The sequence below is a fragment of the Orcinus orca genome, chromosome 6, assembly GCF_937001465.1.
Source record: "Orcinus orca chromosome 6, mOrcOrc1.1, whole genome shotgun sequence".
NCBI classification, from domain to species: Eukaryota; Metazoa; Chordata; class Mammalia; order Artiodactyla; family Delphinidae; genus Orcinus; species Orcinus orca.
The window spans coordinates 84,689,092-84,716,940 of record NC_064564.1 but is presented as its reverse complement, the minus strand read 5'-3'; the positions used below and the strand labels follow the sequence as shown (position 1 = coordinate 84,716,940).

The window sequence follows — 27,849 nt, the reverse complement described above, 5'->3', positions numbered from 1 at the left end:
ATGTAACGAAGGAACAAATCTCACTAGGAGTCAAATACCATTGTTTTTTTTTTAAAAAAAAAAAAAAGGCACGATGGCAGAAGCCCAAAAATCAGAGGCTTCCCCCAGTGCTCTCTGAATCCATTCTTTTTAAGCTGTTAAAAACACCCTTAAAATAAACCTGCCATCTTGTGAGGACAGGAAGAAGGTTGCCTGTCTTTCCACCACCATCTGCAGGGCTAGCTCAGCTTTAGGCTTCCTTGAGCCACACTCCCCCGCCTCCAGCCTGTTCTTTACAACATGTCAGGGTGGGGTTGATTATAGTCTTTTTCCCTAACTTAGCAAAATTTAGTTTCAGTTAAAATTTGAAGTGAACCAAGAAGAGACCGTAGAGATTGTAATTCACTTCACAGTGCACTTTATTCTTGTAATTTCTCTTTCTCTAATAAAGTTGACCCTGGAACAACGTGGGAGTTAGCGGTGCCCACCCACCGCACAGTTGAAAATCCCTCTATAACTTATAGTCTGCGCTCCTCACCTGGAGTTCCTTCATATCCCAATTACTGTATTTCATATCTGCGGTTCCACGTCCACGGATTCAACTAACCGCTGATTCAACAGTGGATTTTATAGTATTTGAGAAAAAAATGCACGTGTAAGAAGATCCTTGCAGTTCTAACCTGTGTTGTTCAAATGTCAACTGTAAGTTCTAACACTGTGCTTGATCCATTTGTATTTATCAGTCTGAGTTTGGCTCAGGTTAGTTTGTAAGTAGGTTCAGGGCTCGGGCTACGTCTAGCATTAGAGCTTGGTCTACTACTGGGGTCATGGCTCAGACTGTGGTTGGTGTCAGGGTTCACCGGGTAGCTGTGAGTAGGGCTCAGTCTGTGGTGGGCTATGAATGTAGTCTGTGATTAGGAAAGAGACCTGTCTGTGATCAGTATTAGGGCTCAGTCCGTACTGGAATCAGGTCTCAGCCTGCAGCAGAAATCAGATTTGTTTGTGGTGAGCGCTACAGTTCAATCCATAGCTGGGTTTATAGCAGGATAGGGCTCTCTTCCAGGAAAGAAGAGCAGGAAGCATTGATCAGGAGTAGGAAACATCCATTCAGGGGCTGTTAGACCAGAACACTGAGCAGATGGGGAACCAGAGAACCGAGGTGTGTCAGGGGGGATCAAGATTGAGTTGCGACCCCCATCAAAATGGCTTAAATTAAAAAGACTTACAGTATCAAGTGTGGGTGAGAATGCGGAGCATCTGAAACTTTCTTGTATTATGGGTAGGAGGATAAATTGTACAACAATATTGAACAACTGTTTGGCAGTATATGTAAAGCTAAGTGTGCATATACCCTGTGGTTCAGCACTTCCACTCCTGGAATGAACAAACAACTGTTACATACAACATGGATAAGTCTCACAATATAGCGTTAAGCAAAAGAAGACAGACACCAAAGAGTAGATATTTTATGAGTCCATTTATGTGAAGTTCAAAAACAGGCAAAATTAAAAAAAAAAAAAACAGGCAAAATTAATCTGCGGTGGCTAGGAGCCAGAATAGGGGTTATATTTAGGGGGTGGTATGTGCAGGAGATGCCTGAAGAAGCCTTCTGGAAAGATGGTATGGTATATATTTTGAACTGGATGGTGATTACACAGGTGAACATATATAAAAATTCACTGAGATGAACATTTGTACACTTTACCACATGTAAGTTATATCTCAATGTGAAAAAAAGAAACAATACAGAAGTGTGGTTGGTTAAAGACTAGCTGGGAGTTAATTCCACAGTCCTGACTTTTCTGCCATGACAATTGTGATGTTACTGCCATGGTTTGTTGAGCCTGGGGGGTAGGCCTGAGGGGTTTTGGGGATGAGAGGGTGCAGCCCTTGAAGCAACCGCATTGGGCAATAATGTAGTATAAAAAGCCTCAGACTTGGAGTCAGAAGTCCTGAGTTTGGATCTTAGCACTCTGCTTAGTATCTAATACAGTGGGAAGCACTGGTGTGTTGTAATCAGTCATGAGGTGAGTTACAAATTATTCATTGGTAATTATAAATCACTGAAGCTTTTAGGAATTTTCTCTCAATTTATTTGAATTCATAATACATGCACTTGATTAAAAACAAATTAAATCTTATAAAAGAGTATACAGTGAAAGGTCCATTTTCCTCTCATCCTTGAGTCCGAACACCAGTCCCCCATCCTCTCTCTTGAGAGGCAACCATTGTCATCAGCTTCGTAAATACCCTTCCAGAGATATTCTATGCATGTTCATGAATGATTTCCTTGAAGAAAATCAGAGCAGTTTCAAGGTATGCATATAATAATGCTGCTTGCATACTGCATGCTTTATTTTCAAAACTGAATAAGGTTTTCATTATAAAAATAATACATGATTATTTACAAATCGTGTAAAGTAAAAGTGAATGCTCCCTCCATCCATTCTGCCACGTCTCACTCCTCAATTCCAGGGTTAACCACTATGAACGGTTTCCTATGTGGCCTTTCTGACAGCTTTAGGCATGTGTAAACATACATAGAATATTACTATAAATAGTAAATTTGCAATCTGATTTATTTTCATCAACAATATATCAAAGATATAGTTCCACATGAATTGCATATAGCTCTTCTTACCTTTCTTAAAGGCTGTGTAACATCAAATACTTTCCAAAGGTAGAGAAAGAGATGAAGATATGGCAGGAATTACATTGGGGAGTGTGTCCACCTGAAAGCATCATCTCTCAAAATGTTCCAGAAGAAAAAATGTTGAAAGCAGGTGATTTACTCCATTTGCGTCTCAGTTTCTCATCTGCAAATGGAGACAATAATGAAAGCCCTGATTGCCTCACAAGATTGTCAAGAGGATTACACAGAAGGAGAATGAATGACAGAGTACTTCGAAAACTGAAAAGTGCTGTGCAGATGTGGGAGACTTATTCCTGGAAGGGAGAAGGAAGGGGCAGTAGTTCCAGGATCTAAAGTCTAACAACCACCACTAATAATAATTGCTTTTCCTGCCCTTCTTCGCCAAATGAACAGTTCATCTTTGCATAATAATTGTGAACATTTGTTAAGCTCTTACTTTGCCAGGCATTCTTCTTATATATATATACACACACATATATATATACACACACACACACACACACACATATATGATATATATTATGAGATAGGTACTCTGATTATCTTCATTTGACTATGAGGCAATTAAGGCTGACTTGGTTGCCAAGTGGCGGTCTTATTTCTGAACTATGCCAAACTCTGTGCTATTCATTTTGAAGGCTTTTCCAGGCTTCAACTATGTGGTTGGGCTGAGACCTAGACAGTTAGGGATTATGCACTGAAGAAAGAAGGGGTTCATTCCACTGGTACTAAAACATAAAAAGCAACAAATGACTCAAAATCCTGGGTCTCATAGGTAGTCAGTCACACAGGTAGTCAGTCACACAGGTGGTCACACTGCCGCCTGCTCCGAGACCTTTCTTGACTCCCCTCTGCTAAGTAAAAGCCAAGCTCCTAAGCCTGGTGTTCCAAATCTTCCTTAGTTCAGTCAAATAACCTTTCCAGGCCTTTGTTTTATACTACAGGAACTTCTAAACCTGTCGTTCATACCTTTTTGGGAACCTGTTAGAGGTTAAATTGTGTCCCCTTAGAAAACGTATGTTGAAGTCCAACACATACCTCAGAATGTGACCTTGTTTGGGAATAGCATCGTTGCAGATGTAATTCGTTATGATGAAGTCCTGCAGGAGTAGAGTGGACCCCTAATCCAATATGACCTATGTCCTTATGAGAAAATGACCACATGAAGAGACAATCAGGGAGAATGCCATGTGACCATGAAGGCAGAGGTTGGAATTATTGAGCTGCAAGCCAAGGAACGCCAAAGATTGCCAGTAAACCACCAAGGGCTAGGAATAAGCAAGGAAGGATGCCCCTGCAGGTTTTGAAGGGAGAGTGGTCCATCCAATACCTTGATTTGGGACTTCTAGCCTCCAGAACCGGGAGACAATACATTTCTATTATTTTTAGCTGGCTGGTTTGCAATACTTTGTTACCACAGCCCCAGGAAACTAATGCAGAACCTCAGCCATTTAACCCCCTGATACTGCATCAAGCCAAGATGCATCAGGCCTTCTTTTTTCCTGTCCCATTCCTGTTCTCTCAGCCAGCCATAGCATCCTTGGCATTTTGCTAGTACAACACAGACAATCACAGCCATGACATTCCCCATCTCTTCTGGCAGGCAACACACCAATGGTCTGTTTACTTCCCGACACACTCTGCGCAGGGCCAGTCAGGTCCCCTGCCCCCTGCCTCTTCCTGGCTCAGGGCCAGCCCAGCCCCTCTGGGGAGACAGTAGATTGAAGCCCCCTCCTACGTTGCCTAGGTGACAGTGCCTGAGTGCCCTGGAGCCAAGCAGCTGTGGCTACAGGGAAGGGAGGGACCAAGGGAAGGGGGAAGGGAGGAGGAGGACTACAGGAAAGACCTAAGGAGAGTCCTTAAAAGTGGCTCTAGTACAAACGCAGAAGATGAAATTAAAACTGCCTCACCATAACCAGCCTTATAAGGCAAAATGCAAGACTTGAGATGGAGAGGAAAGACTTTACTCAGAGGATTCTATACAGAGTTCAGCTCTGTGGGTCTTTGAGTCCAAACCCTGTTGAAGCCCATGCTTTGAGACCTTTTGACAGCATGAGAGATCAAAAGATAAAATTCAGGCAAATGGGGACTGGCATTTTGCATACTAAGAGCAAGTCTTCTATAAACTGCCTTAAGGTGCACAGTAAATGAAGAGAAAGATGCCTGCGATTTTTAGTTCCCCGTAAGTAATGCCTGCTGTGTGGAGGGAAACAGACAGGGTGCTGGTTAGTTGGGGAGGGAGTACAGGGAGGAACAAGAAGTTATACTTGCCCTCAAGGAGCACATTGTCCTTCCTTCAATAATTACTGCAGCAATGGACTTCTATAGTTGCATGCTGGAACATTCCAAGGCAATTTTTCTTAGTCCATGGGGTTAGGTAGGGCTTCAGGGGGGCATGGAACTCAGTCCTAATCAATCAGGTTAACACAGTGCCCTGGTCACAGATTTGTACAGAGGTGGATACGCACCCAATCTTAGCCAATAATGAGTTGTGAGTCTTTTGCTAGGATTGCTGAGAGGAATACATGTTTTCTCTTCTGTGCTAGGAGCTGCCATCACCATCCTGCCACCACATGGAATCTTGCATGAAGCCAACATGGTGGCAATCACAGCTGAGAGATGGAGGAAGATTGGGAGCTGATGACATCATTTGAGCCCCTGAATGAAGCCAATACATTCTATGTTTCTTAACGTGGTTTCTGTTACTTCCAATTCAAAATGTTCAATAAAAGATAAGTTAGAAACTCTTTTAACTGATTAACCAGATTAACCAATGCTTTTCATTCCCTATATAAAATACACTGATTTATGCCCTTGTATACTGAACACTCACAGCCAATGGCTGCTTTTCTGGTATTTTGTCCCCCAAACTGTTTATGTTAGTTGTATTTATTACTGCAATTTTGTTAATTAATTAAATATTAAGTAACTGCAGAAACACAAGTGCAAAAAGATAGACTTCCTGGTTCTATGAAAACTAAATTAAATGCTTTTGAAAGACTTGATATAAAGTATTTCAAAATTGCTTTGGGTTTAGATATGGATACACACATAGTTAAAAATGAAACAATAAAGATATGGATGGGTTTTACACTCATCTTTGGAAGGGTCTTTAGGTTCTTTTTCCCCTCTAAAGAGCCCAATGCTGGACATAGTGGATGATACATAGTGGATGAGGAGGAGACCATTAATTGTCTCATAAGAAGCCTTGCAGCTTTGACCTGGGACACTTGGAACATTTACTCTAGGGGGAGCCAGGCACTCTGTAAGAAGTCTATCTATCCTGAGACCACGGTGCTTTTAGGAAGCCCAAACTAGCCACATTGAGAGAAAAAGAGATGCCCTGTTAACTCCCAGCTATTCCAGCCATCTCAGCTTAGGGACCAGAAAAGTGAGTGAGGAAGCCATCTTGGATATCTATCCCAGTCGAGCTTTCAGATGACTCTAGCCCTAGCGAGAATCTGACTGCAACCTTATAAGAGATTCTGAGTGAGAAACATCCAACTGAGCCCAGTTTTCCCTCAGAATCATGAGAAATAATAATAACTTATTAATAATACGGTTGGTTTGTTATATAGCAGCAGATAACCAGTCCTTTGTGGATGAAAGGAAAGAGTTACAAGAAAAAGGAGGTGGCCTCTAATGTCAAATACCATCAAGAGATCATGGAGGATGAGAAAAGGCCATTGTGGTTAGCAACTGAGAAGTCATCATTGTCCTTTAAGCATTGCAGTTTCAATACAATGGTGGGAGCAGCAGCCAAACTGGAAGTGTTCTAGGGCAAGAGAGTGGTACGAAATTGAAAAAGTGGTAGATTGGTCTTTTTTCTTTCTTTCTTTTTTAATAGTTTAACATTCAGTGATGATCCTTGCCTGAATAAATTATCTTATTGGAGATTGCAAAATGGTGATTTTCCAATTCTATCAGTCCTTCTACATTTATTAGCTACATTCTTCTATAAAGGAGAGTTTTCCCTCATCAATTGGGAATGAACCTAATTTCTTCCAAAAATGGCAGGTTAAATGTTTCATTCTTTCTCTTTAATTATCAATTTCCTGACAAAGAAGTTGGTGTCATAGTATTTCCATTGGTGCAAATGAGTTTTTTTCTCCTTTCACTCGTTCTCTCTTTGAGTATCATTATGGACTCACATGTGGACTCATGTATCACATTTATTCAATGTGTTACAATCAATTACAGACCAAGTTAGTCTTTAAAGAAGTAATGGAGGATAGGGCTAAGAATGTGGTCAGAAAATTCCTGGAAGAATACACTGGTTAAAGAAATACACACACACACACACTTATCCTTATCAGTAATCAAAAATGTAAATCAAAGCTATATAAAGGAGAAAAAACTATGACATATTCAATTCTTCTACTGGATATATAACCCCCCCAAATTCTCACAGGTCACAATAAGGGGCATATATGAATATATTCACAGCAGTATTGTTTTTGGTTGTTGGGAGTTGGAGACAATGTGGGTGTCCATAACTGAAGAAGTCCTTGAGCAAAATGTGGTGGATAAGTACTATGCAGTAGTTAGAAGCAATGGACTAGATCTTAAAAACATGTTGCTGCAAGGAAGAAAAAAAGAAAAAATATATTTTATAATACTATCTACATAAGAAAAAAACACATGCATCTAAAACAATGGTACACATTTCAAATAAACACCTGCAGACAAAAGGATGTACACTAAACAGACTGGAATGTTTTCCTACAGTGAGAAAGGGGAATGAGGTTGGAAAATATGGATAAAAGAGAATAAAAAATAAATAAACTAATGTGAGAGGCTTTGCAAGTCAGGAATAAGATCAAGTTAATCCCCTCTATTTAAGTAAAAATAAATAAATGACTAAATAAATAAATTGCTACTACAATCATTCTGGAAAGTAAAATCTTTAAAAACATTGACCTAACAATTCCACTTTTAGGAATCTAGCCTAAGCAAATAGAAACTAACACTTGTTAGTGTTGTAACAGTGAGAAAAATGGTCAGCATGTGTTCCTTTGCCCTCACCCACACCCTGCAATATATATCCCCAGGTGTTTCAGGGAAGCCTCAGAGGTGTTTCACAGGTGTTTGTGATATGCTTGTGAACAAGTGTAGTCACGTGGTATTGGTACTTAAATTCATCATCTCCAGCTCCAGCCCCTTCCATTTGGCATTGCTATTTCCACTGCCTTTTCTGGGCACGGTTATGACTGTCACTGTCACTCATCTGGAGTCCTTCAGTTGCTAAGGTTTCAGAGTGTTATTCTGCAGCATAGCCAAGATTATCTTGCTCTTCTTTTGGTTTTACATATTAGAAGTCTATAATTGTGGGACTTCCCTAGTGGCACAGTGGTTAAGCATCCACCTGCCCATGCAGAGGACATAGGTTCGAGCCCTGGTCTAGGAAGATCCCAAGTGCTGTGGAGCAACTAAGCCTGTGTGCCACAACTACTGAGCCCACGTGCTGCAACTACTGAAGTTCCTGTGCCTAGAGCCCATGCTCCAAAACAAGAGAAGCCATCGCATTGAGAAGCCTGCACACTGCAACGAAGAGTAGCCCCCCCTCACCCGCGCAAAGCAACGAAGACCTAATGCAGCCAAAAATAAATAAATAATAAAGTTAAAGTTAGTCTATCATTGTTACAAGTTTTCAGGAAATAACTCTTCCAGTATTTTCTTACAATCTCCCTCCTTTACCAACACGCCCCCAAATTTTTGCAAACCATGCTGGAAGACAAATGCAAGTAATAGATATGCTGGGCTGGAAAGTGAAATGGGAAATGTAAATCAAAACCACAATGAGATACAACTTCACATCAATTAGGGTGGCTAGGCTAATATAAAAAATGGGGGCTTCCCTGGTGGCACAGTGGTTGAGAGTCCGCCTGCCGATGCCCCGTTCATGCCCCGGTCTGGGAGGATCCTGCATGCCGTGGGGCGGCTGGGCCCGTGAGCCATGGCCGCTGAGCCTGCGCGTCCGCAGCCTGTGCGCCCGGAGCCTGTGCTCCGCAATGGGAGAGGCCACAGCAGTGAGAGGCCCGCATACCGCAAAAAAAAAAAAAAGGAAAGTAACAAGTGCTGATGAGGATGTAGAGAAATTGGAAGCTTTGTGCATTGTTGATGGGAATGTAAAATGGTGTAGCCACTGTGGAAAACATTTTGGTGGTTCCTCAATAAGTTAAGCATAGAATTACCATATGATGCACCAATTCCACTCCAAGGTAGAATTCAACAGAATGGAAAGCAGGGACTCAAGTAATACTTGCATACCAATGTTCATAGCAATATTATTCACAATAGCCAAAGGTGAAAGCAACATAAATGTCCATCGATGGAGGAATGGATAGACAAAATGTGGTGTATACATACAATGGTGTATTATTCAGCTTTAAAAAATGAAATTCTGATACATGCTATAACATGGTTGAACCTTGAAAACATTATGCTAAGTGAAATAAGCCAAAGTCAAAAGGACAAATATTGTATGAGGTACTTAGAATAGGCAAATTCGTAGAAACAGAAAGTAGAATGGAGGGAGGTACCAGGGACTCAGGGGAGGGGAGAGTGGGAGAATTATAATAGATACAGAGATTCTGTTTGGGATGATGAAAAAGTTCTGGAAATATATGGTAGTGATGGTTGAATATTGTGAATGTAGTTGCTATGGACCGAATTATGCACCACCCCCACCCTCCCACCCCCACCCAATTCATATGTTGAAGTCCTAACCTCCCAATGTGATACGATTTGTAGATGCGGTCTTGGGAAGATTTTAGGTTTGGAGCTCATGAGGGTGGAGCCCTCAAGATGAGATTAATGCCTTTATAAGAAGGGACACCAGAGAGTTTGCTCTCTTTCTCCCCCTACCATGTGAGGACACAGTGGGAAATCAGCATCTATAAGCTAGGAAGGGAGCTCTCACCAGAAACTGACCACATTGGCATCTTGATGTTGGACTTTCAGCCTCCAGAACTGTGAGAAAATAAATTTCAGTTGTTTAAACCACCAGCCTATGGTATTTTGTTATGGCAGCCCGAACTAAGATAGTAGCTAATGCCACTGAGTTGTATACCTGAAAATTGTTAAAATGATAAAGTTATGATATGTATTTTTTACCACAATAAAACAAAATGGAAACAAAAAGTGAAAAGGGCAATTCTGGTATCTTGCCTCTCTTTGTAAATCTGCTGGTGCCAATCTTAGGACATTAGTAATTGTACAGTAGTGACTCTAGGCAACTCCCTCAGCCCTTCTGCCTTATATGAATGAGATTAGTGAGGATTAGAGAAATAAACTGAATTAACCAGGATCGTAGTTCTCTCTTCCCCATCCTGTATTCCCTACCTTCAGGAATGGCACCACTATCACCCAGTTGCCCAAGCCAAAAATCTGTCATCTTTGATTCTCTCTCACCACCCTCAACAGGGTGTCTTGGTGATTCTACTACCTTAATATCTCTCTATTCCTACCATCTCTGCCTCAGTTTGGGTCACTTTCATCCCCTGCCTATTATGATAGCTTTTTACCTGGTTTTATTACCTCTCTTCATATTCCCTTCCAGTCTATTTTCTACAAAGCAGCCAGAGTCTTTCCAAAGTCTAATCTGATCATGTCACTCTCATTAAACCTTTCAATAGCTCCCTTTAGTTACTTGGGGTAAGTTCAAATGCCTCAACCCGGCACTCAAGACTCTTCATGGTCTTCTGGTCTATTCTTAACTCTCTAGTCTGATCTCTCAGCTCACCACCCAGGCTGTGCTCCAGCCCTATTAAACTTGCGGTTTCCTAAACACATCATGCTCGTCTCTCTTCCAGATCATTGCTGGAGGATGGAAATTTTCAGAGATAAAGGTCACAGGACACAAGGATGTCATCCATTCTTTCTTTAACTGTCAAGGTGAGGCAGCCCAGGGCCTGGCCTGGCCCTCTCCCTTGTTTCTTCCTGTCCTGCAAGGCAGCCTCAGTGGGCTTCTTTAGTTACTAGATCAAACTGCTTTCCTGCCCCTTTTCTTCTAGGGATGGTGGGCAAAACATGTGACCAAACTGAAGTTGTAAGAGCTGAAACTGGAGCTTGGGCTTTGGAGTGGAAATAGGCCTGATTTCATTCAAGGCTGTGAGACCTATCAAAAGAGATAAGAACGCTATAGCTTATGGGCATTCTACAGTAGGCATTGGGAACCAAACCCAGCTAGTAATATGATGTTACCTGCCTTCTCTGCGACCAGAAAGTCAAGGGTGGGATTCAGGAAATACCAGGTGCTTTGGCTGATTATAATCTTAATGTCTTCCCCCAGTCTGCTCCACCTGGTAAACTCCTACTCATTCTTAAATTCTTAACTTCTAAGAATATATCCCACCAGCCTCCAAGGAGATGGTAAACTCTTTAAAGTCCTGGACTGTATCTCTATCAATGTATCCTAGTGTCTAGCATTGGTCACGATTGTATAAATGAAAAGATCATACACTTAGTTAAGTGTTAGGGTGTAATTTTAAATGTATGCTGCCGAAGATTCATCCTCACTTCTCTCATGCGGCCAGCCCACCACTGTAGCACCATGCCTTGTCAACTTGTAGCTCTCTCTCTACCTGCTCAGTCCCCAGTGCATGTTGGGAAAGGCTGAGCATCATATTTTATTGAAATGATCTATTCAGCAGTTTAGTTGCACTCCTACCCCCACGGCTGTACTTAGAGGCACTCCTAGTACAGGACTGAATTTATTTTGCTCCCCTATGGCTTTGATTTGAGAGTCAGAGAAACATGAAAGGAAAATGGGTTCAGTAACTAACATCAATCACATCCCAATCACATCCAAGGAGAGGAGGGTGCAAGGGGGTCATGAATCTGCAGAGTTCTTCTCTCATAAGAAAACTGTCAGCGCATCTCGAAAGCCTTTCTGCACCTCACAGTCTCTCCCTTTCTTGGGACTAGGCACAGCCGAGTTGGATGGCTTCCTGTCTTCTAACAACAAGGGGGTTTAAAGTAAGAAAGAGGAAGATAAAGTCAGAGAAAGGGGCGAGGGATCAGGCTGGCTTCTGCTCATAATTCAAGATGGGTCTCTAGACTCAGAGAAGGCAGCGCATCTGTTTCGTTTCTGCTTCTGCTACCCTCTCTGGGTCCACAGGGACTGATTTACCACTGAGACACAGCCCAAGAAGCGAAGGGAGAGTTTCTTTCCTAAGTGTCTGAAAAGGAAAAACTTTGAGGAAACAGCCAAGAGAGGGAGAGGAGAGAAGTCCGTGGCTCTAGAGTGGGGAGAGGTGGAGGAAGGAGGCCGAGGCGGCACAACCCGTGGAATGGGAGCCTGCGGGCGGGCGGGCGCGCCGGCGGGCAGCAGCTACCCGGGACAAGCCCCCGCCAAACTCGCGGGCGCCGATATCGGCGCCACAGGCAGCCGCGGCGGAGCCCCAGGCACCGCCGGGCCTGGGTGGCGCGAGGCCTTGCCCCGGAGGCCCGCGGCCTTACCCCGGAGGCGGACCGGGGTCGGAGCAGCCCCCGCAACTGGGCTCTCCCGGCGGACGGCCCTTAGCCTCGCCGCCTCAGCAGCAGAAGATGCCCCACGGCGCCGCCCGCCCAGCCCGTGAGCCTCGGTCGGCCGAGGAGCTCGCCGCCCATTGGCGGCGGCGGCGCTGCGTCCCCACCCCCCCTCCGCGTCCCCGCCCCCTCCGCTGCCGCCGCCGCTTCCCGGCTCCTCCTCCTCCTCCTCCGGGAACCGCCTCCGTCGCTGCCGCTGCCGCCGCCGCCGCCGCCGCCGCCGCCGCCGCTACCGCTGCCGCCGCCGCTGCTGCTGCCGCCGCCGCCGCCGCCGCCGCCACCGCCGCCACCGCCGCCGCCGGCCCGGGCCCAGCCGGCGCCCGCCGCGCCGGAGTCGAGTCGCAGCCGGAGCTGCTGCTCGCGGCCCCGCCATGAGCGGAAGCGCCGCCGCCGCGGTCGCCGCCGCCGCCGCCGCCTCAGCAGCAGCGGCCGCCGCGCACTTCCAGCCTCAGTCGTCGTCTCCCAGGCCGGGCCCCGCCGAGCTCGGGCCCCCGCGCCGTCCGCGCCCCCTGCCGCCGCCTCCCCGGCCCGAGCCCGCTGCAGCCGGCCGCCTCAGCCCTCCGGGCCACGGGCCTCTCCGGGCAGGCGCCCAGGGTGGCGGCGCCTGCGGCCGAGCGCCGGGAGCAGGTACGGGGTCCAGGAGCGGGCCAGGCGGGGAGGGGCGTGGGTTGGTCTCGGGTGTGTGTGTTGGGGGGCCGCCCAGAGGCGTGTGGTCCAGCCGCCCGGCCCCGCGGCGGGGGTGGAGCGTTGTCCGGGTCAGGTTAGTCCGGCCCCGGAGCCCCTGTGAGCCCTGTGTCTCCGCTGCGCGGAGCGGCTCACAAAGCGTTTTCCCTCCTGGTGGGTAACCCCCTCCCCTAGGGTGGGCAGGGCAGGACCTCTCTAGGTCTCCTCTGGGCGGCGGAGGAAACGGAGGTTTACAGGGGGAAGTGACTTGCCCAAGGTCACATAGCCGGCGAAAGTCGTAACCTGGCTGGGACCCAGGGTCACTATGGGCCGGCGCGGGCCCGGAGCAGGGGGCGCTGGGAGGAGGAAGAGCCCCTAGCCCCGGAGAACCGAGAGAGATTGATCGTGGAGGAGGGGGCGCTAGGCCTCGGCCCCAGGCACGCCCACCCAGCGCTTTTGGGGCTGGCTTAGGAGAAAGGATCTCTTGCAGGCTGGGACGGAGGAGAGCGGCGGCTGATTTGGGGGATTCGTGGTGTCCTGGGGAGCCGCAGGGGGAGAGACTCCTGTGAGGTTGTCCTCTCTGGGAAGAGGGCTTTCTTGAGTGAGTGGGTCAGAGCTTCAGAAAGTTCTTACTGCGGGGACCATTTGGTCTCTGCCAGGCCACCTTTCCCACCACTGCACGGACGAAACCAATCCAGCTGGAATTAATAGGTGGGAGGCCTGCCTGCTTTTGTGGAGACGCCTGTAAGGTGTCTTTTTCACGAAATGGTCCTGCCCCAAACAAGTTCCTGCCCCAAACAAGTGTATATATGGCCCTAGTAAAGACGTTTCTGCCACAGAAAGCCAAATGAGGTTTTCCCAGGTGGTCTGGACCTGTCACACTTGGGGAACCCCCAGAGAAAGCACAGCTATCCCAGGCGTGAAGGGGTAGGAAGTGAGAGAATTGGGACAGGTCACCCACCTGCCTGGCATGGAAGAGGGCCATGTACTGCATGGGATTCCCGTTTTTCTTTTGGGTGGGTTGTTTTTATTGTGGATGCATCTTGGAAAGGGACTTGGGGTTCTAGAGGCAACGAGAGAGAGTAGTGTTATAGTCAATGAAGAGGGTCCTGTGGAGTTAGAAAACAGAAGCTGTAGAATGGGGGAAAAGGAGGAAATTTAGTCATTGTGGGGGAAGGGAGATGAAAGGGAGGGGGACAGTGTCTAGTGTAGAGAAAAAGATTGGGCTGTTTTAAAGAGGGAGCCAAAGGTAATGAGCTTGAAAGGAGTCTGTTAGAGGTGGATGGTATCTTACAAGGTGGAGTAATAGGTATTGGTCTGCAATCACATCATTTTCTTTGAGTAAAGACAGTTGTAAGTACTTTTACATAATGTTTTGGGTACTCCCCATCCCCCCCATTCTCTCTCTTGTTCTAAGGCTGGGGGCCGTAGTATTGTCTTGGAAGTAAGCCTTGACAAAAGAGGGAAGGGAAAGACTAATTAGCAAATGCATTAATTAGGGCTCTTTGTCCAAGATGATTCCTTGTTTAAGTCAGCTGTTTTCTTGCTGCCCTCCCGCACCTCAGCTTTCCAGTTGTGGTGGCTGTTGGCAAGGTTCTTTGGGAAGAGCTGCCCTGATTCAGACAAGATGGGTTAAATTTTTCTTAAAAACTGAGAAAAACATATTTGACAGATATATATATATGAAAATTTACTTGTCAAAGACTTAAAATCAGGGAAGTGCAAATTGAAACATCAGTGACATGCCGTTTCACACTCATCAGATTGGCAGAAATTAAATGCTGTGATAACCAAGTGTTAGTAAGGTTATGGGGAAATCACCTTTTATATACTGCTAGTGGGAATGTAAATAGATACAGTCACTCTGGAGAGTAGCATAGTGATGTCTAGCTAAAGGAGGGCAAGCAAATCCGTTCACCTAAAATGCCCATTTCTGGGTATATACTTTAAGAAATCTTGGCACACTTGTCCAAGAAAATAAGTACAAAAGAAGTACAGGAATGTTTATTGCTGCTTAAATGTCCACCAATAGGGAAATACATAAATTGTTAGATAGTCCCACACAATTGAATATTAGAGCACTGTGAAAAATAAACTATAGCCACATGCATTAAAATGGTTGAATCTTACAAACATAACAGGGGCTGGGGGAGTAAATAACAGAAGAATTATTAGAGAATGTTTCCACTTGCATAAAATCTGAAAACATGCAAAATAATATTGTCTGTGTCTGTGTACATATGTAGTAGTAGTATAAAAACATTCATGGTAACAACTAACATCAAATTCAGAGTAGTGGTAACCTCTCAGGAGAGTGGGTGAGGAATGGGATTGATCCAGGGGTACACAGAGGGCTTTAGTTATATCTAGTATTCTATTATTAAACCTGAATCAGATAATTGCAAATTAAGATTTGCTTATCTTGGATGTAGGGTACAGAGATATTTAAATATTTTTCAGATGTTTGAAATATTTCTCAACATGCAAAATAATTTCTTGTTTACATAGCAGAGGGTTTTTGTCCCTTAATAGTGAAACTCTAGCTACAGCATCCAGCCCAGCACAGCCTGTTAGGCATGCTGGCTGATGATCCTTTTCTCACCCCATTCTGACCCGCAAAGCCTAGTTTTGTGATGGATGACTTTTATTTTGGAACAGCTGATAGGCACGTGGAGGATTTCCCAGTCTTTCTAAACTTTCTGGTGGACCTAGGTCAGCAGTTTGAATTTTGTCAAAATATAAGTGCTCCAGGACATTCTGATCTGTCAAATGTAGGGAGGGACCCAGAAATCTGATTCTGAACATGTTCCCTAGTAGATTCTCATGCCCACTAAAGTTTGAGAACCACTGCCTTAAGGTTTCTTCTGACTCTGGGCTGTACTTCTTCTCAGCTTTGCCCAGCCTAGTCCCCAGGCTGCCTTCTGTTGCCCCTCCTGCATGACTGGGACTAATTTGGACCCATGTGGTATTTAGCTCTTTTGTAGGGCATAAAAGAGTGATAGGGTTGGAAGCCATTGAATGTTAAACCCTTCATAATCCAGGTTGTCTATTCCTCTTATTTTCATGCAGGTAGCTAAGGGGCCCACCACCCACCAGGGCTGTTTATCAGGTTTTATAAACTTTAACCACTTGTATCACTGTGTATGGTTTTATAGTCAGGATAGGAGCAAAAAAGTGTCTGACTGAGAAGGAAAACTAGCAAATTGGAGAAAGTAAAGCCCCAAAGGTAAATGTATGTGATCATGCCTTTCTCTGCAGATGATAGTGATTGTTTGCATGTTTTAGCTTAGCACATGCGTTTGAAATTCAGCTATTTGAACCTGTAGTCAAAGATTGGGGGCTTTAGGAACAACATTATTCCTCTAGATGGAAGAGTTTCCTTTCTCTCAAATTTGCTAGTTTTCCTTCTTTGCTAGACCCTTTTTCCTCTGGTCCTAATATGTTTATGAATGAATTTATATTAACATGTGTGAGAATTTCTGGTAATGAAATTTGTGAAATGCTGTTTGTTGTTGGTGACGTTCTTCTTTTTGGAAACCTACTTTGGAGGTGCAGTTTTGCCCCAGGGCTGCTGATTAGGGTTGTATAGGTTGTTCTCAGCACTGGGTGCTTGTTTTGTTTCGCAAGTGGGAGTAGAAACCCATTTTGTGCTCCGCTTACCAAGATGAACACCTTGTGTGGAAACTGTGTCCCCTTAGTGGGGGCACCCTTTTCTAATCCTCACAAAGGTGCTCTGTGAACTAGCATGGCCCTGCGGCTTTGTAACTGTTGGTCCAGCTGTTATCCGTCCATACTCACCACAGGCTCTGTGAAGAGGGCTGGTCACTGCTAGGCCTGAGACTCCAAAAGAGTTTTCTCCATGTGAGCTTTTCATGGGAAAGGGCCTACCCCTGGCTTTTCATTACCATGCTCAGTTGAACCAAAGAGTTGAACCAAAGAGTTCAGCTCAAAATTGTAAAATTTGTTATGGGTCTGGAGAAATTGTACAGAATAAACAATTTGATAAATACCATTATTTATGGAAAGACAATGAGAAAGAAATCATTAAAAAGACAAAAGCATCTGGTAAGTGAAGGAGAGAAAGTAGCTACGCGCGCATTTGCTCATGCAGTCACATAGTGCTCACTTTGAGGGGGAAATACGATACTATTTTTCTCTTCCTATTTCCCCCTACACTAGTATTCCTGAATTTCTTAAGACCTCAGGCTTTTTAGCCAATTTTGAAAATATTTGCCCATTTGTATTTTCCATTAAGCGGTTGTTTACGCTTCCTGCTGTTTCATTTTTTCTTGGAGAGAGAGGAAGGGGGAGTGCTGAACCAAGGACAAGACTGGACTTCCTACTGCTTTTGCAAATAATGGCAGTGTGTTTTTTCAGAACAGTTGTCATGGAAGAGTGCTGTTCTGCGGGCTCAAGGGAGAGGTACAATTTGAAGTGGTTTCTATTGTCTTTTTTATTATTATTTTTAAACATGATTGAGGGTGATGGATAGAGGGTTCCATTGTGCTTTTGCTGCTGTCTTGAAGAAATTGTTTTTTAAAGAAAATGTATGTAAATAAAACTGAAAATGTTTAACAGAACTAGTCTTATGCCCACGCAAGGAGAATAAACAGTTCTCACCTATAAGCCTCACCCAAAGCAGTTTCAGGGTTTTTTTTCTGTTCTTAGTTTAAATGGATATTAGTGCTATTCTAGGGACTGCTTGGGACAGTTAACCATGTTGGGCAGGTGGAGGAGAATGATGGGATTATACTAGAGTTTATCAGTAGCCCCCTCCGGTCATGATATGGAAAGCTGTCACTGTATTGTCTGCTTTTGTGATAAAATATGTGTAGAAATGAGGGAGAGATTATAAGTTTTGATATAACCATTTGACCCTGTTGAAAGAAGGGAAGAAGTGGTAAAGAGGAAGAAATACATGCATGGAAGAGAGAGCTGCAAGCAATTAAGTAGTAGAACATTTTGTAGTGCTTCTGGGATGTACCTTGAGTTGAAAGTCACCTGTCAGTATCTGTTCTGCTTCAGCACCTTTGATTTCAGTGTTTGCAGATGGTGCTCACTGATCTTTAGTTGAAGTCTGTTTTATTGTCAGACAGAGCTGGAAAGTGAGCAGTTTTGAAGTCTACACTGAAGTAGTAGGGGAGGCAAAGTAAAACAAGTATTCATTTCGTAATCACTTGTGCAACTAGAAGATGGGACTCTAATAATTTAAAAAAAGTATTTTCATTTGGCTTTTAGGCTATTTTATTTTTTTAAATTTTTAATAGATTTGTCTTCCTATGTAGATTTTTGCTGCTGCCTCTATACATGTTTGAGTGAGCACCTACTGGGTGCTGGTAATACCAGTACTAGCCACTGATTCATTGGGGTGATAGCTTCACTGTCAGAGAGTTCATTACCTGAAGTACTGAGAACAGCACAAAGGAGTATGTTTCAGCTCCTGCTTTCTTTTCTCCCCCTTTTCATGCTCCCTTCTGTTCCCTGGCCTTTTGGGCTTGGTGGTGATCTCTCCATCTGTCAGAACAGGTCCTGTCCTTTACTCTCCTCATGGGAGGGGTGCAGAGGCTTTGTAGAACCTTTGGGCTGGACACCCACTAGTAAAACCCCTCAAACAATATTGAACCAGACCCGAAGGCCTCCAGAGAGGCCCCAGCTCCTCTTCTTTCGTTGCTGCCTATGTTGCCACCACCCACACTTTGCTGTGGAGCCTGGAAGGTGCCCCCCTCACCCCCAATCATACAAAGAGGCTTTGTGCTCTGAGGATGTTTTAAAGGCGGGATCACTGTAATTATAATTCCCTAAGCATAACCAAGTAATGGGGGCAGACAGGGTAAAGATGGTATCCAAGTACTTGTTGGTAGGGAGAAGTCAGGCGGGGATTAAAAGCATCTGGAGACAGTACCAAAATGGATAATGGAGCGTTGTTGGTAATGCTGACAGGAATGTGTTTAAGTGAGTACATTTCAAGGTTTTAAATTCTAATACTTGCAAGATACGTGAAGCTTTAAAAAGCACAAGACAGCCGGAACTTTTTTTTTCTAGTCTAAAACTGTAACTGAAAAGTACTTTACAGTGGGACTTCCGTGATGGCACAGTGGTTAAGAATCCGCCTGCCAATGCAGGGGACACAGGTTGGAGCCCTGGTCCAGGAAGATCCCACATGCCGCGGAGCAGCTAAGCCCGTGCGCCACAACTACTGAGCCTGTGCTCTAGAGCCCGTGAGCCACAACTACTGAGCCCACGTGCCACAACTACTGAAGCCCGTGTGCCTAGAGCCCCTGCTCCGCAACAAGAGAAGCCACTGCAATGAGAAGCACGCACACTGCAATGAAGAGTGGCCCCCAATTGCCGCAGCTGGAAAAAGCCTGCGTGCAGCAACGAAGACCCAAGACAGCCAAAAATAAATAAATAATAAATAAATTTTTTTAAAAAAGTACTTTACAAGAAGGTATGTAGAAATCCAGGCCTACTTTGTTTTATGCTTGTGTTGCCAGAATGATTGATTGCCCAAGAAAGCCAAATCATGGCATGTTCTTACTAATTTTTTTTTGTTTGTTTAAGTTTCTAAAAGTTAGCACTGACTGACATCTTGGGAAGCTGACTTCCCACTACCACCACCAGAAAAAAATCAATGAATCTGGGGATATGTGTTTAGCCTCTTATATCAACCATCTTGTCATGATGTGCTTCTAAGATCTGTTGGCAATCAATCTTCTAGTGAACACTTTTTTTTACTATGTTAACTATTAGTATATTACTTTTACTAGTGTCTCAAATGTCTTTCTTCCTTCCTGCCTCCCTTCTTTCCTTCCTCCCTCCCTCCTTTCCTCCCTCCCTCCTTCCCTTCTTCCATTCCTTCCTTCCTTCTGCTCCCTCCCTCCCTTCCTTCCTTCTTTCTTTCCTTCCTTTCTTCCTTTCTCTCTTTCCTTCCTTCCTTCCTTTCTCTCTCTCTCTCCCTTTTTTACTGACAAATAAAATTGTATGTATTTAAAGTGTGCAGTGTGATGGTTTGATATTTGTGTACATGGCGAAATGATTACCATGGTCAGGTTAATTAATACATTCATCACCTCACATAACTACCTTTTTTCTTGGTGAGAATGCTTAAGATCTATTTTCTTAGCAAATTTCAAGTATACAGTACTGTTAACTATAGTCACCATGCTGTACATTAGAGCCTCAGAACTTACTTATCTTATAACTGAAGGGTTGTGCCTTTTGACCAACATCTCATTTCCTCCACTCCCCAGGCCCTGGTAACCACCATTCTACTCTCTGTTTCCATGAGTTTGACTTTTATATTAAAAACCAAATTATTACTATTATTATCTTTTTAGATTCTACATATAAGTGACATCTTAAAGTATTTGTCTTTCTCTCTTTGGCTTATTTCACTTTACATTATGTCCTCCAGTTTCATCCATGTTGTTGCAAATGGCAGGATTTCCTTCTTTCTTCATGGCTGAATAATATTCCATTGTTTGTATATACCACAACTTCTTCATCCACTCATTCATCAGACACTTAGGTTCTTTCTTTATCTTAGCTATTGTGAATAATGCTGCAGTGAACATGGGAGTGCAGATATCTTGAGGAAATCTGCCTTAAATTTATCATCACATAAGAACACTGGGTAGTCCATTACAAAGATATTGCCCAAATAATCCTTAAGAAGACTATCAATCTGACAGCTAAATTTTATGAGATTTAAAAATATACAAGGTTCCATTTTATCTGCTTTTAATGAAAAGTAAGGGTGATTACCCCTGTTTTAGGCAAGTATACTGCTCAGCAGTGACTTAACATTTTACCAGCTGTTACTTGGCTGCTTCATTTGTAATACATATTTCTTACAATACATATACATATAACCTCTGACTGTTTACTGCACTGCTCTGGTGGCCAGTAAAAGTAACAATAAAACATTTATTGAATGCCTACTATGTACCAGACACAGTGAGGATTTCAGATTTGATTCAGATATACAACAGTTTAGCAATAGACTCCAACAGTGTGTTAGCTGACCAAACAAATTTTTGGGTTTGAGAACATCAGAATTGCATAAATAGTAGTGATATGATATAATCATTATAATTAACATTGCTAAAGCACAGATCTGATCAGGTCACAAATTTAACTGGCTGCCTTGTAAGTAAAATATTTTTTGGTTTGGCATTCAAGGCCAGCATAATTCAAGGCCAGTCTCTACTATTCATGAATATTCTGCAGGGAAGTGTAATGCCCTGTTTCCATGTGTGTGTATCACTTTTTCACCTCTGTTTGATTGTTGCTTCAGCTTTAATTTTTCCTATCTTCTCCAAATCCTGCTTATTTTTGAATATCTAGATAATAGTGGTCACTTACTGTGTGCTTATTATGTGCAAGGCTCTATTCTAAGTGGTTTACCTGGATTAATTCATTTAATTTTCACTACAGTCCTCTAAGGTTGATGCTTTTATCATCTTTATTGTGCGGATGAAGAAACTGGAGCACAGAGAGGTTAAATAACTTGCTAAAGATGACGCAGCTATTAAGAGTGTTATCTAGGATATGAACCCAAGCCGTCTTATTTCAGAGTCTGTATTTTTAGCCATCATGCTTTACGTCTCACTTTATAGATAGCCTAAGCAAACATAGCAGTTAAGTTTTGGTAACAAGATTGAACATAAGCAAAGGTGACCACTGTCTTAGCCACTAGAGAGAATTTGCAGTCTTCAGTTTTACCTTTGTTCCTCCTGAGAAATGCACTCCTTTTAAGTTCTCAATTTTTGTGTTAGGATTATTTAATTAAATTTCTTTTTAGTCATTCACTACTTTTTCACATAATAAGGAGTAGGAGTACCTGCATTGGAGTGGGTTCACCTCAGATCAGGCATATTTAAATTGCTTCTTGGAAAATCTCCCATGTTCTGTGATTCTGAACATTGGTCTTAACTCAGTGCTTGTTTGGTCACTTAAGCAGATACAAAACTTCTCGTAGAAAAATTTGGCCCTATTCAGAATCCCACCTTTTTGTGGATATGAGTACCTCCCTCTCTGAAATTAGTGTAAGAATGGATGTTAGACTTCTTTTTAGCCTTCTTAATTTCCATAATAAACTTTGATTTGTCACAAGCTAAAGCATAAATATATCCCTTTATTCAGTGGTATAGAATATGAATATTTCAGGCGTCAGTTGGAGAGCCTGGTGCTGTGTTGATGCTGTCTGACATAGTAGATTATTTGAGGAAAATAATGTAGCATAGTGGTTCCCAAATGAACTACTTCAAACTTGGTTGGAATGCTTGTTGAAAATTCTGTCTTTAGGTGGCCCAAAGTTGGAATCTGAGATTAAATTTTCTCAAGCAGTTATAGTGTTTCTAATATTATTTCGTTTATGTTGTGGGCTTAATAGACATTGGTGGGCCATCCATTTAGAAAATGTTCTATGGGAAAATGGGATTCTAAGGTCAAAACGAGGTACAGTAGTTTTAGACTTTTGGAACATGTCCTGTTTTTGAGTTGAGCACTGCCAACTCAGTCTTTTTCTTTGTTTATGGATAGTTGGAAAAGAAAAATGAATTCTCCACCTTTCAAATTACTAAGCAATATGAGAATTAATTCATAGGAGGAAGATAGTCTTCTATTCAGGCAGGATAAAAGCTGATTAAATCCAGATAATTGAGGAATTTCCACCCATTTACTGGTTTGCATTTCTTTAAGAACCTTAGCATCAGAACACCTCTAGAGTTACAGTATGTTTGGGACTCTAATGGAAGACATTGTTGACTGTCTTTGCTGTATATGAAGAATATGAGTCATGAATTCTTGTGATCTAATTATCCAGTATTTCTATTAAAAACTATGCATATATTAAAAACAGAAATTACTATTCCATGATATTTTTGAGCTTTAACTTTAAATAAAAGCCACCGTTGTGTGCTTAACAACAACAACAAACAACAACAGTTAAACCCAAAACCCTACAAAGGCAACAAGTCAAAAGATTTGCCTTAAAGTGAATCTGTGTTTAATTCATGAAATTATTAATGTCCATGAGATAAAACTAAAGTCAGAATTTGACTGTAGAATGTTTAGGTAATTCTGTACATATTTTGAGTCTAGCTTTTGGTAGAAGAAAATCTTTAAAAAATGAACTCTGTCTCAATTGCCATAAATGATTTTAAGAAACAATTGTGTGGGTTGGGGATAGAAATCAAACTAGTTTTACCATACCAAAATCTTTTTTATAGCACTTTTGAGATGTAAACATGTTCCTTTCTTTTTTTTTCATTTTCTTTTTTTTTAACATCTTTATTAGAAACATGTTTCCTTTCCAAATAGAATTGTTTGATAGAATAGTTATATTATTTTTCCTGATGCTATGTAATTAAAAACCCAAGGCCCAAATTTATCGTGTCTTGATTAAAACTTTCTTTGTGTGGAAGAAAAGTTATCAAATGGAAAAGGAGCTTTAGAAATTTTGATTTTGAGATTGCTTTAAGAAGGGAGAGGCAAGTCAAGTTGGGTTTGGGCCCCACAGAATTGACTGTGCTACTTCCTGTGTCAGGAAAGCTCAGAGAGAGGGGGCTGTGCTGCCTTGGGGCGGGGCATAAGCCTGGTAGGAGCTGGAAGTGAAACTGGAAGTGCCTTAAAAAAGCAGATCGTTGTGTTAGCCCGAGTCAGGCTGGCTAAGCAGTGAGACAGTAGGATTCTCAAGCACACATGTATATGTCGTTACTTTGGCAGATTTCCTGAGAAAGTCAACATGTTTGCCTGTGACTCAGGACAGACCTGAAGACTCCGTGGAGAAAAATGAGAGAAGAGCAAAGGAAGAGGGGCTTTAGGGTGCAGGTTTTGAAAGAAAATGTCAGCCTTTCAGGGAGGCAGCAGGAAGTTAAAGGTGGAATTCTGGGGACATTTTCCCCTCCCCACAAGCTATGTAGAGGTGGAGCCTGCAGTATGGAAGTGGAGGGTAGATACACTTGTAAATGTTGATAAAAGTATCCTTGTTAGAGCAGAAAAGGTGTATCCCTGCGCTTTGTTTTAAAATGATGGATTCCCATTACAGTATTAGTGATACAAACAGAGGTTAGCTATTCGTACGTAATTTTATTATGCCTGGGGTTAACATTCAAACTAACTTATTTTAAAAGAAAAATGAGAACTTATGATATAATATTGACACCTAAGAGCGGTACATTTCCAGGGTGGTTTAAAGGTAGTTATGTGCTGTCTGTCACGCACAAAAGACAACACTGCTAACATGCTCTGCCTAACTAGGGCATGCAGTGCTGATGTTTTTCCCACAGGAGTGATAGATTTAAATTCAAAGAGGTTAAAAACCACCGCTCTTTTTGCTGGCCTTCCCCCTTCCCATCCCCAGAAGCCACTCATAATACCCTGTGTCTAGATAGGTGCGGGTAATATGGATTGTGGTTAGGTTTATGGCTCAGAGGTAGACCGGCTTCTTAACACTTCAGTTTACTTACGCATCACCCCGGGATCTAGTTAAAAAGCAGATTCCTAGCAAGGGCACAGGTGATGGAGTAGTGGCACTCAAACTTTAGCCTGCATGATAGTCACGTGGAGGGCAGGTTAAAAGGAAGGTTACTGGGCCCCACTTCCTGAGCTTTTGATTCACTGTACTAGGGTGGGGCCTTTTAAACAAATTACTAGGTGATGCTAATGCAGCGGTTGGGGGAGTGGGGGGATATTTTGAGAACCACTGAGGTAGGGTGTAAACAACCCTGAGGAGATTTAAACTGTTCCTCTTGATTTCTTGAGCATTATTTTATAACTGAACTGAAAATGGTGAGAAAAAAAGGTTGCGGAAGGTAATAGGGTGATTAATACTGTTCATGTTGAGCAAACAACGCTTCCTAAAGCAATTCTGTGTGTTTTATTGTGGTGAGTGTGTGTCTAGAAAAAAGTCAGTGACAGACCCCATCAAAATGATGATAAAAAATAAAGATGATTACTTCTGGAGAAAGATCCAGCATTATGGAGGGTGGAATTTTAGCTTTCTATGTAAGTTTTTCATTTCTAATGAAGATATTTTACTTCTATTTATGTAATTAATTTTATAAAAAGGTAAAAGAAATCTGGGCCCGCCCGGTACCTTCTATTTACTTCTCCACGCCTGTCCTTCACCCATTTCCACCTGGTTCTCTGCCCCAGGGAAAGAGTTCCCAGGTCTTCTCGTTTCTGGTTGGGTTCAGCCTTAAGAGGAGATTGAAGGGAAGAAGAATGAGGTCAGAATATTTATTCTCTCTCCACTCAGGGTAGCCGGCCTTATATTACCTGGGTTCTGGTACTCTCTGTGTCCTGTCTTTTTGGGAGCCAGAGTGATAATTGTTATGCTATAGCTAGTCCTGTTCATCCCCTGTCGTTTCTGTAGGCCTCACCTCCCAACTTTGTAATTATTACTTTTATAAATAAACCCCCTTCAGATTATTCTAATTTGAGTTTGCCATCTCTTCACTGTTGGGGTAATGACTGATGGACTCTCCATTCTTATTCCTCTCCTTACTATAATCCCAGAGGTAGTGACAGTGCTATTTAGATATGTGTATCTTTCCAGACATTTTCTATACATAGCGTGGCTGTCTAATAAACAAATAAATAAAACACAAGGGATCATATTGTACTTCCTATTCTTTACATTGTTTTTTTTTTACATCATACTATATTGCGACCAGCTTTCTACATCAGTGTAATCTACATCATTTTTAATAACTGTAATATTCCATTTTATTTGATAATGGATGTACCACAATTTAACCAGTTCCTTATATATTTAACATGACATTTTAAATCATATACTGAATTTTCATTAGTACTTAGATCTGTTTCTCACTCTGTTCTATTGATCTGTCAGTATTCTGGCACCAATATTATATGTTTTACTTATTGTAGTTTTATATGGATAAATGCTTTGTAGGGCATCTCCTTGTAGTTGTTATTATTTTGAAAAAAGACTTTTGCCTTTCATTACATGCTTTTCCCCAACGTCCAGATATATATTTTTAAAAGTTTTTGTCAGGATTACTGCGAAAATCCCATTGATACAGAGATTGGAAAAGCATTAAATTTATGAGGTTGGAAATAGTTGATCTCATCGCACTGTTAACATCTGTCAATCTATTAACATGATTTCTTTCCCGTTTTCTTATAGTATGTGCCTTAGTAGAGCTTAGTAGTGCCATAGTATGTGCCTTAGTAGGGCTTTATAGTTTAATTCACATAATGTCAATTCCATAGTATTTTATGTTCTTTTTAAAAAAAATTTATTTATTTATTTATTTATTTTGGCTGTGTTGGGTCTTTGTTGCCGCCCGCGGGCTTTCTCTAGTTGCGGCGAGCCGGGGCTACTCTTTGTTGCAGGGCGTGGTCTTCTCACTGCAGTGGCTTCTCTTGTTGCAGAGTGTGGGCTCTAGGTGTGCAGGCTGCAGCAGTTGTGGCACTTGGGCTCAGTCGTTGTGGCTCGTGGGCTCTAGAGTGCAGGCTCAGTAGTTGTGGCGCACGGGCTTAGTTGCTCCGCGGCATGTGGGATCTTCCCGGACCAGGGCTCAAACCCGTGTACCTGCATTGGCAGGTGGATTCTTAACCACCGCACCACTAGGGAAGCCCCTCTTCTTACTTTTGACAGTGGGATGTTTTTCATCATATTTTTTGAGCTTTGCTGATGTTAGGAAAAGCTGTTGATTTTTGTATATTTATTTAAATACCTGCCAATTTCCTGAGCTCTTTCAGTAATTTTAGTAATTTTTCATAGATTTTTCTTGAGTATTCCAGCTGGACAACTCTATTATTGGAGAGTGCTGCTAATTTAGACTCCTTTTCAATATTTTCCTCTGTTATTTTTCTTTCTTATTTCATTGGCTACACTGTAACATCCAGAAAATGTCATATTCAATATTTGACTGTAGCATAATGAGGCTGCCTCAGTTGTGTTTCACTGTTCATTGTGGGGTTGACTGTGGGTCTGAAAGCTAACAAGTTAAAGAAGTAGTATTTTTATTTATTAAGTGCTTTTCTTAGAAAGAATAAGTTTGTCAAATGCCTTCTAACTCAGTTATCTACCCTTGGAGGTTATGTCTCTTTTTACTTATTTATGTGCTGAATTACATTAATCAATTTTTAGTATGGAATTATCCCTAAATTTCTGTAATGGAGCTCATAGTACTGGATTGATTTGTTAGTATTTAGGGCTTTGGTATATAATCACAAGAGAGAAGGCCTGTAAGTTTCCTTCCTTGTACCATTCTTGATATAAGGATTTTGGTAGCAAGGAAAAATAGCCTTTCGGGAGGAAGGACAGTAACCATTTCTATTTTGTTTTTTAGCTTATTCCATTCAGTTTTTGGTTTTTGGTGTGGGTATGTGTGTTGGGGGGGGTAGTCAATTTTGGCAGATTTTTTTTTTAAGAAAATTATAAATTCTTTTCCAGATTTAAAAAAAAGTATGAGTGAGTTCATTATGTTCTTTTACTTTTTAAAATTTTCTCTGTAAATGATTTTATGAACTTTCTTCATAAGCTGTATTTTGTTCTATTTTGATGAGATTAAAATCTCCCGGCCTATTTCCTCATCTGTAAAATAGGTATAATGAAAATGAGCTAATATATGTGCCAACTACATAGTAAGCAATCAAATGATTGTTGCTGTTATTTTTTTTTTAAATGATTATTTTTATTCTTGGATCTATTATTTCTATGTTTTTGTATACTGATTGAGGAATTTCTGTTCTTTATTAAATTCTGTCTGTACACCTTAAAAGATTTTTAAAATGTATACATTTATTGTCTTCTGATTATAAAAATGCACATTGCAAAAAATTCAAACATTACAGAAATATGTATCAGAGAAAATTAAGTCCCATTATCTGAATTCTTCAGAGATCAATGAGAACAGGTTTATGTGTATACTCGTGTGTGTGTGTGTGTGTGTGTTTTACTCTGCACGTACATATATGTGTATGTGTATAAATTTATAAAAAGTGGGACCATATTGTATATACGGTTTTGAAACTTTCTTTGTTTC

General features: G+C 42.1%; 1 protein-coding gene and 1 long non-coding RNA gene across 9 annotated transcripts in view; both read left to right on the top strand.

Annotated features, from left to right (window-relative positions):
- Positions 1 to 5,393, top strand: part of LOC117201877 (uncharacterized) — a 47,333-nt gene extending 41,940 nt beyond the window's left edge. For both annotated transcript variants that reach the window (XR_004484000.2, XR_007477786.1), the window contains exon 3: positions 5,179 to 5,393. This is a non-coding gene — a long non-coding RNA (uncharacterized LOC117201877). The remainder of the gene's footprint in view (positions 1 to 5,178) is intronic.
- A 7,031-nt stretch (positions 5,394 to 12,424) lies between these two features.
- RNF38 (ring finger protein 38) overlaps positions 12,425 to 27,849 on the top strand; it is a 124,158-nt gene continuing 108,733 nt past the window's right edge. For 4 of the 7 annotated variants that reach the window (XM_012533663.3, XM_012533662.3, XM_033431111.2 and 1 more), the window contains exon 1: positions 12,430 to 12,790. In XM_012533663.3, the coding sequence (XP_012389117.2) occupies positions 12,535 to 12,790 (256 nt within the window). In that variant the 5' untranslated portion in view covers positions 12,430 to 12,534. Of the gene's footprint in view, positions 12,791 to 27,849 lie in introns of all 7 variants that reach the window. The other 3 variants (XM_049710808.1, XM_049710809.1, XM_049710810.1) reach the window with 2 other exon arrangements.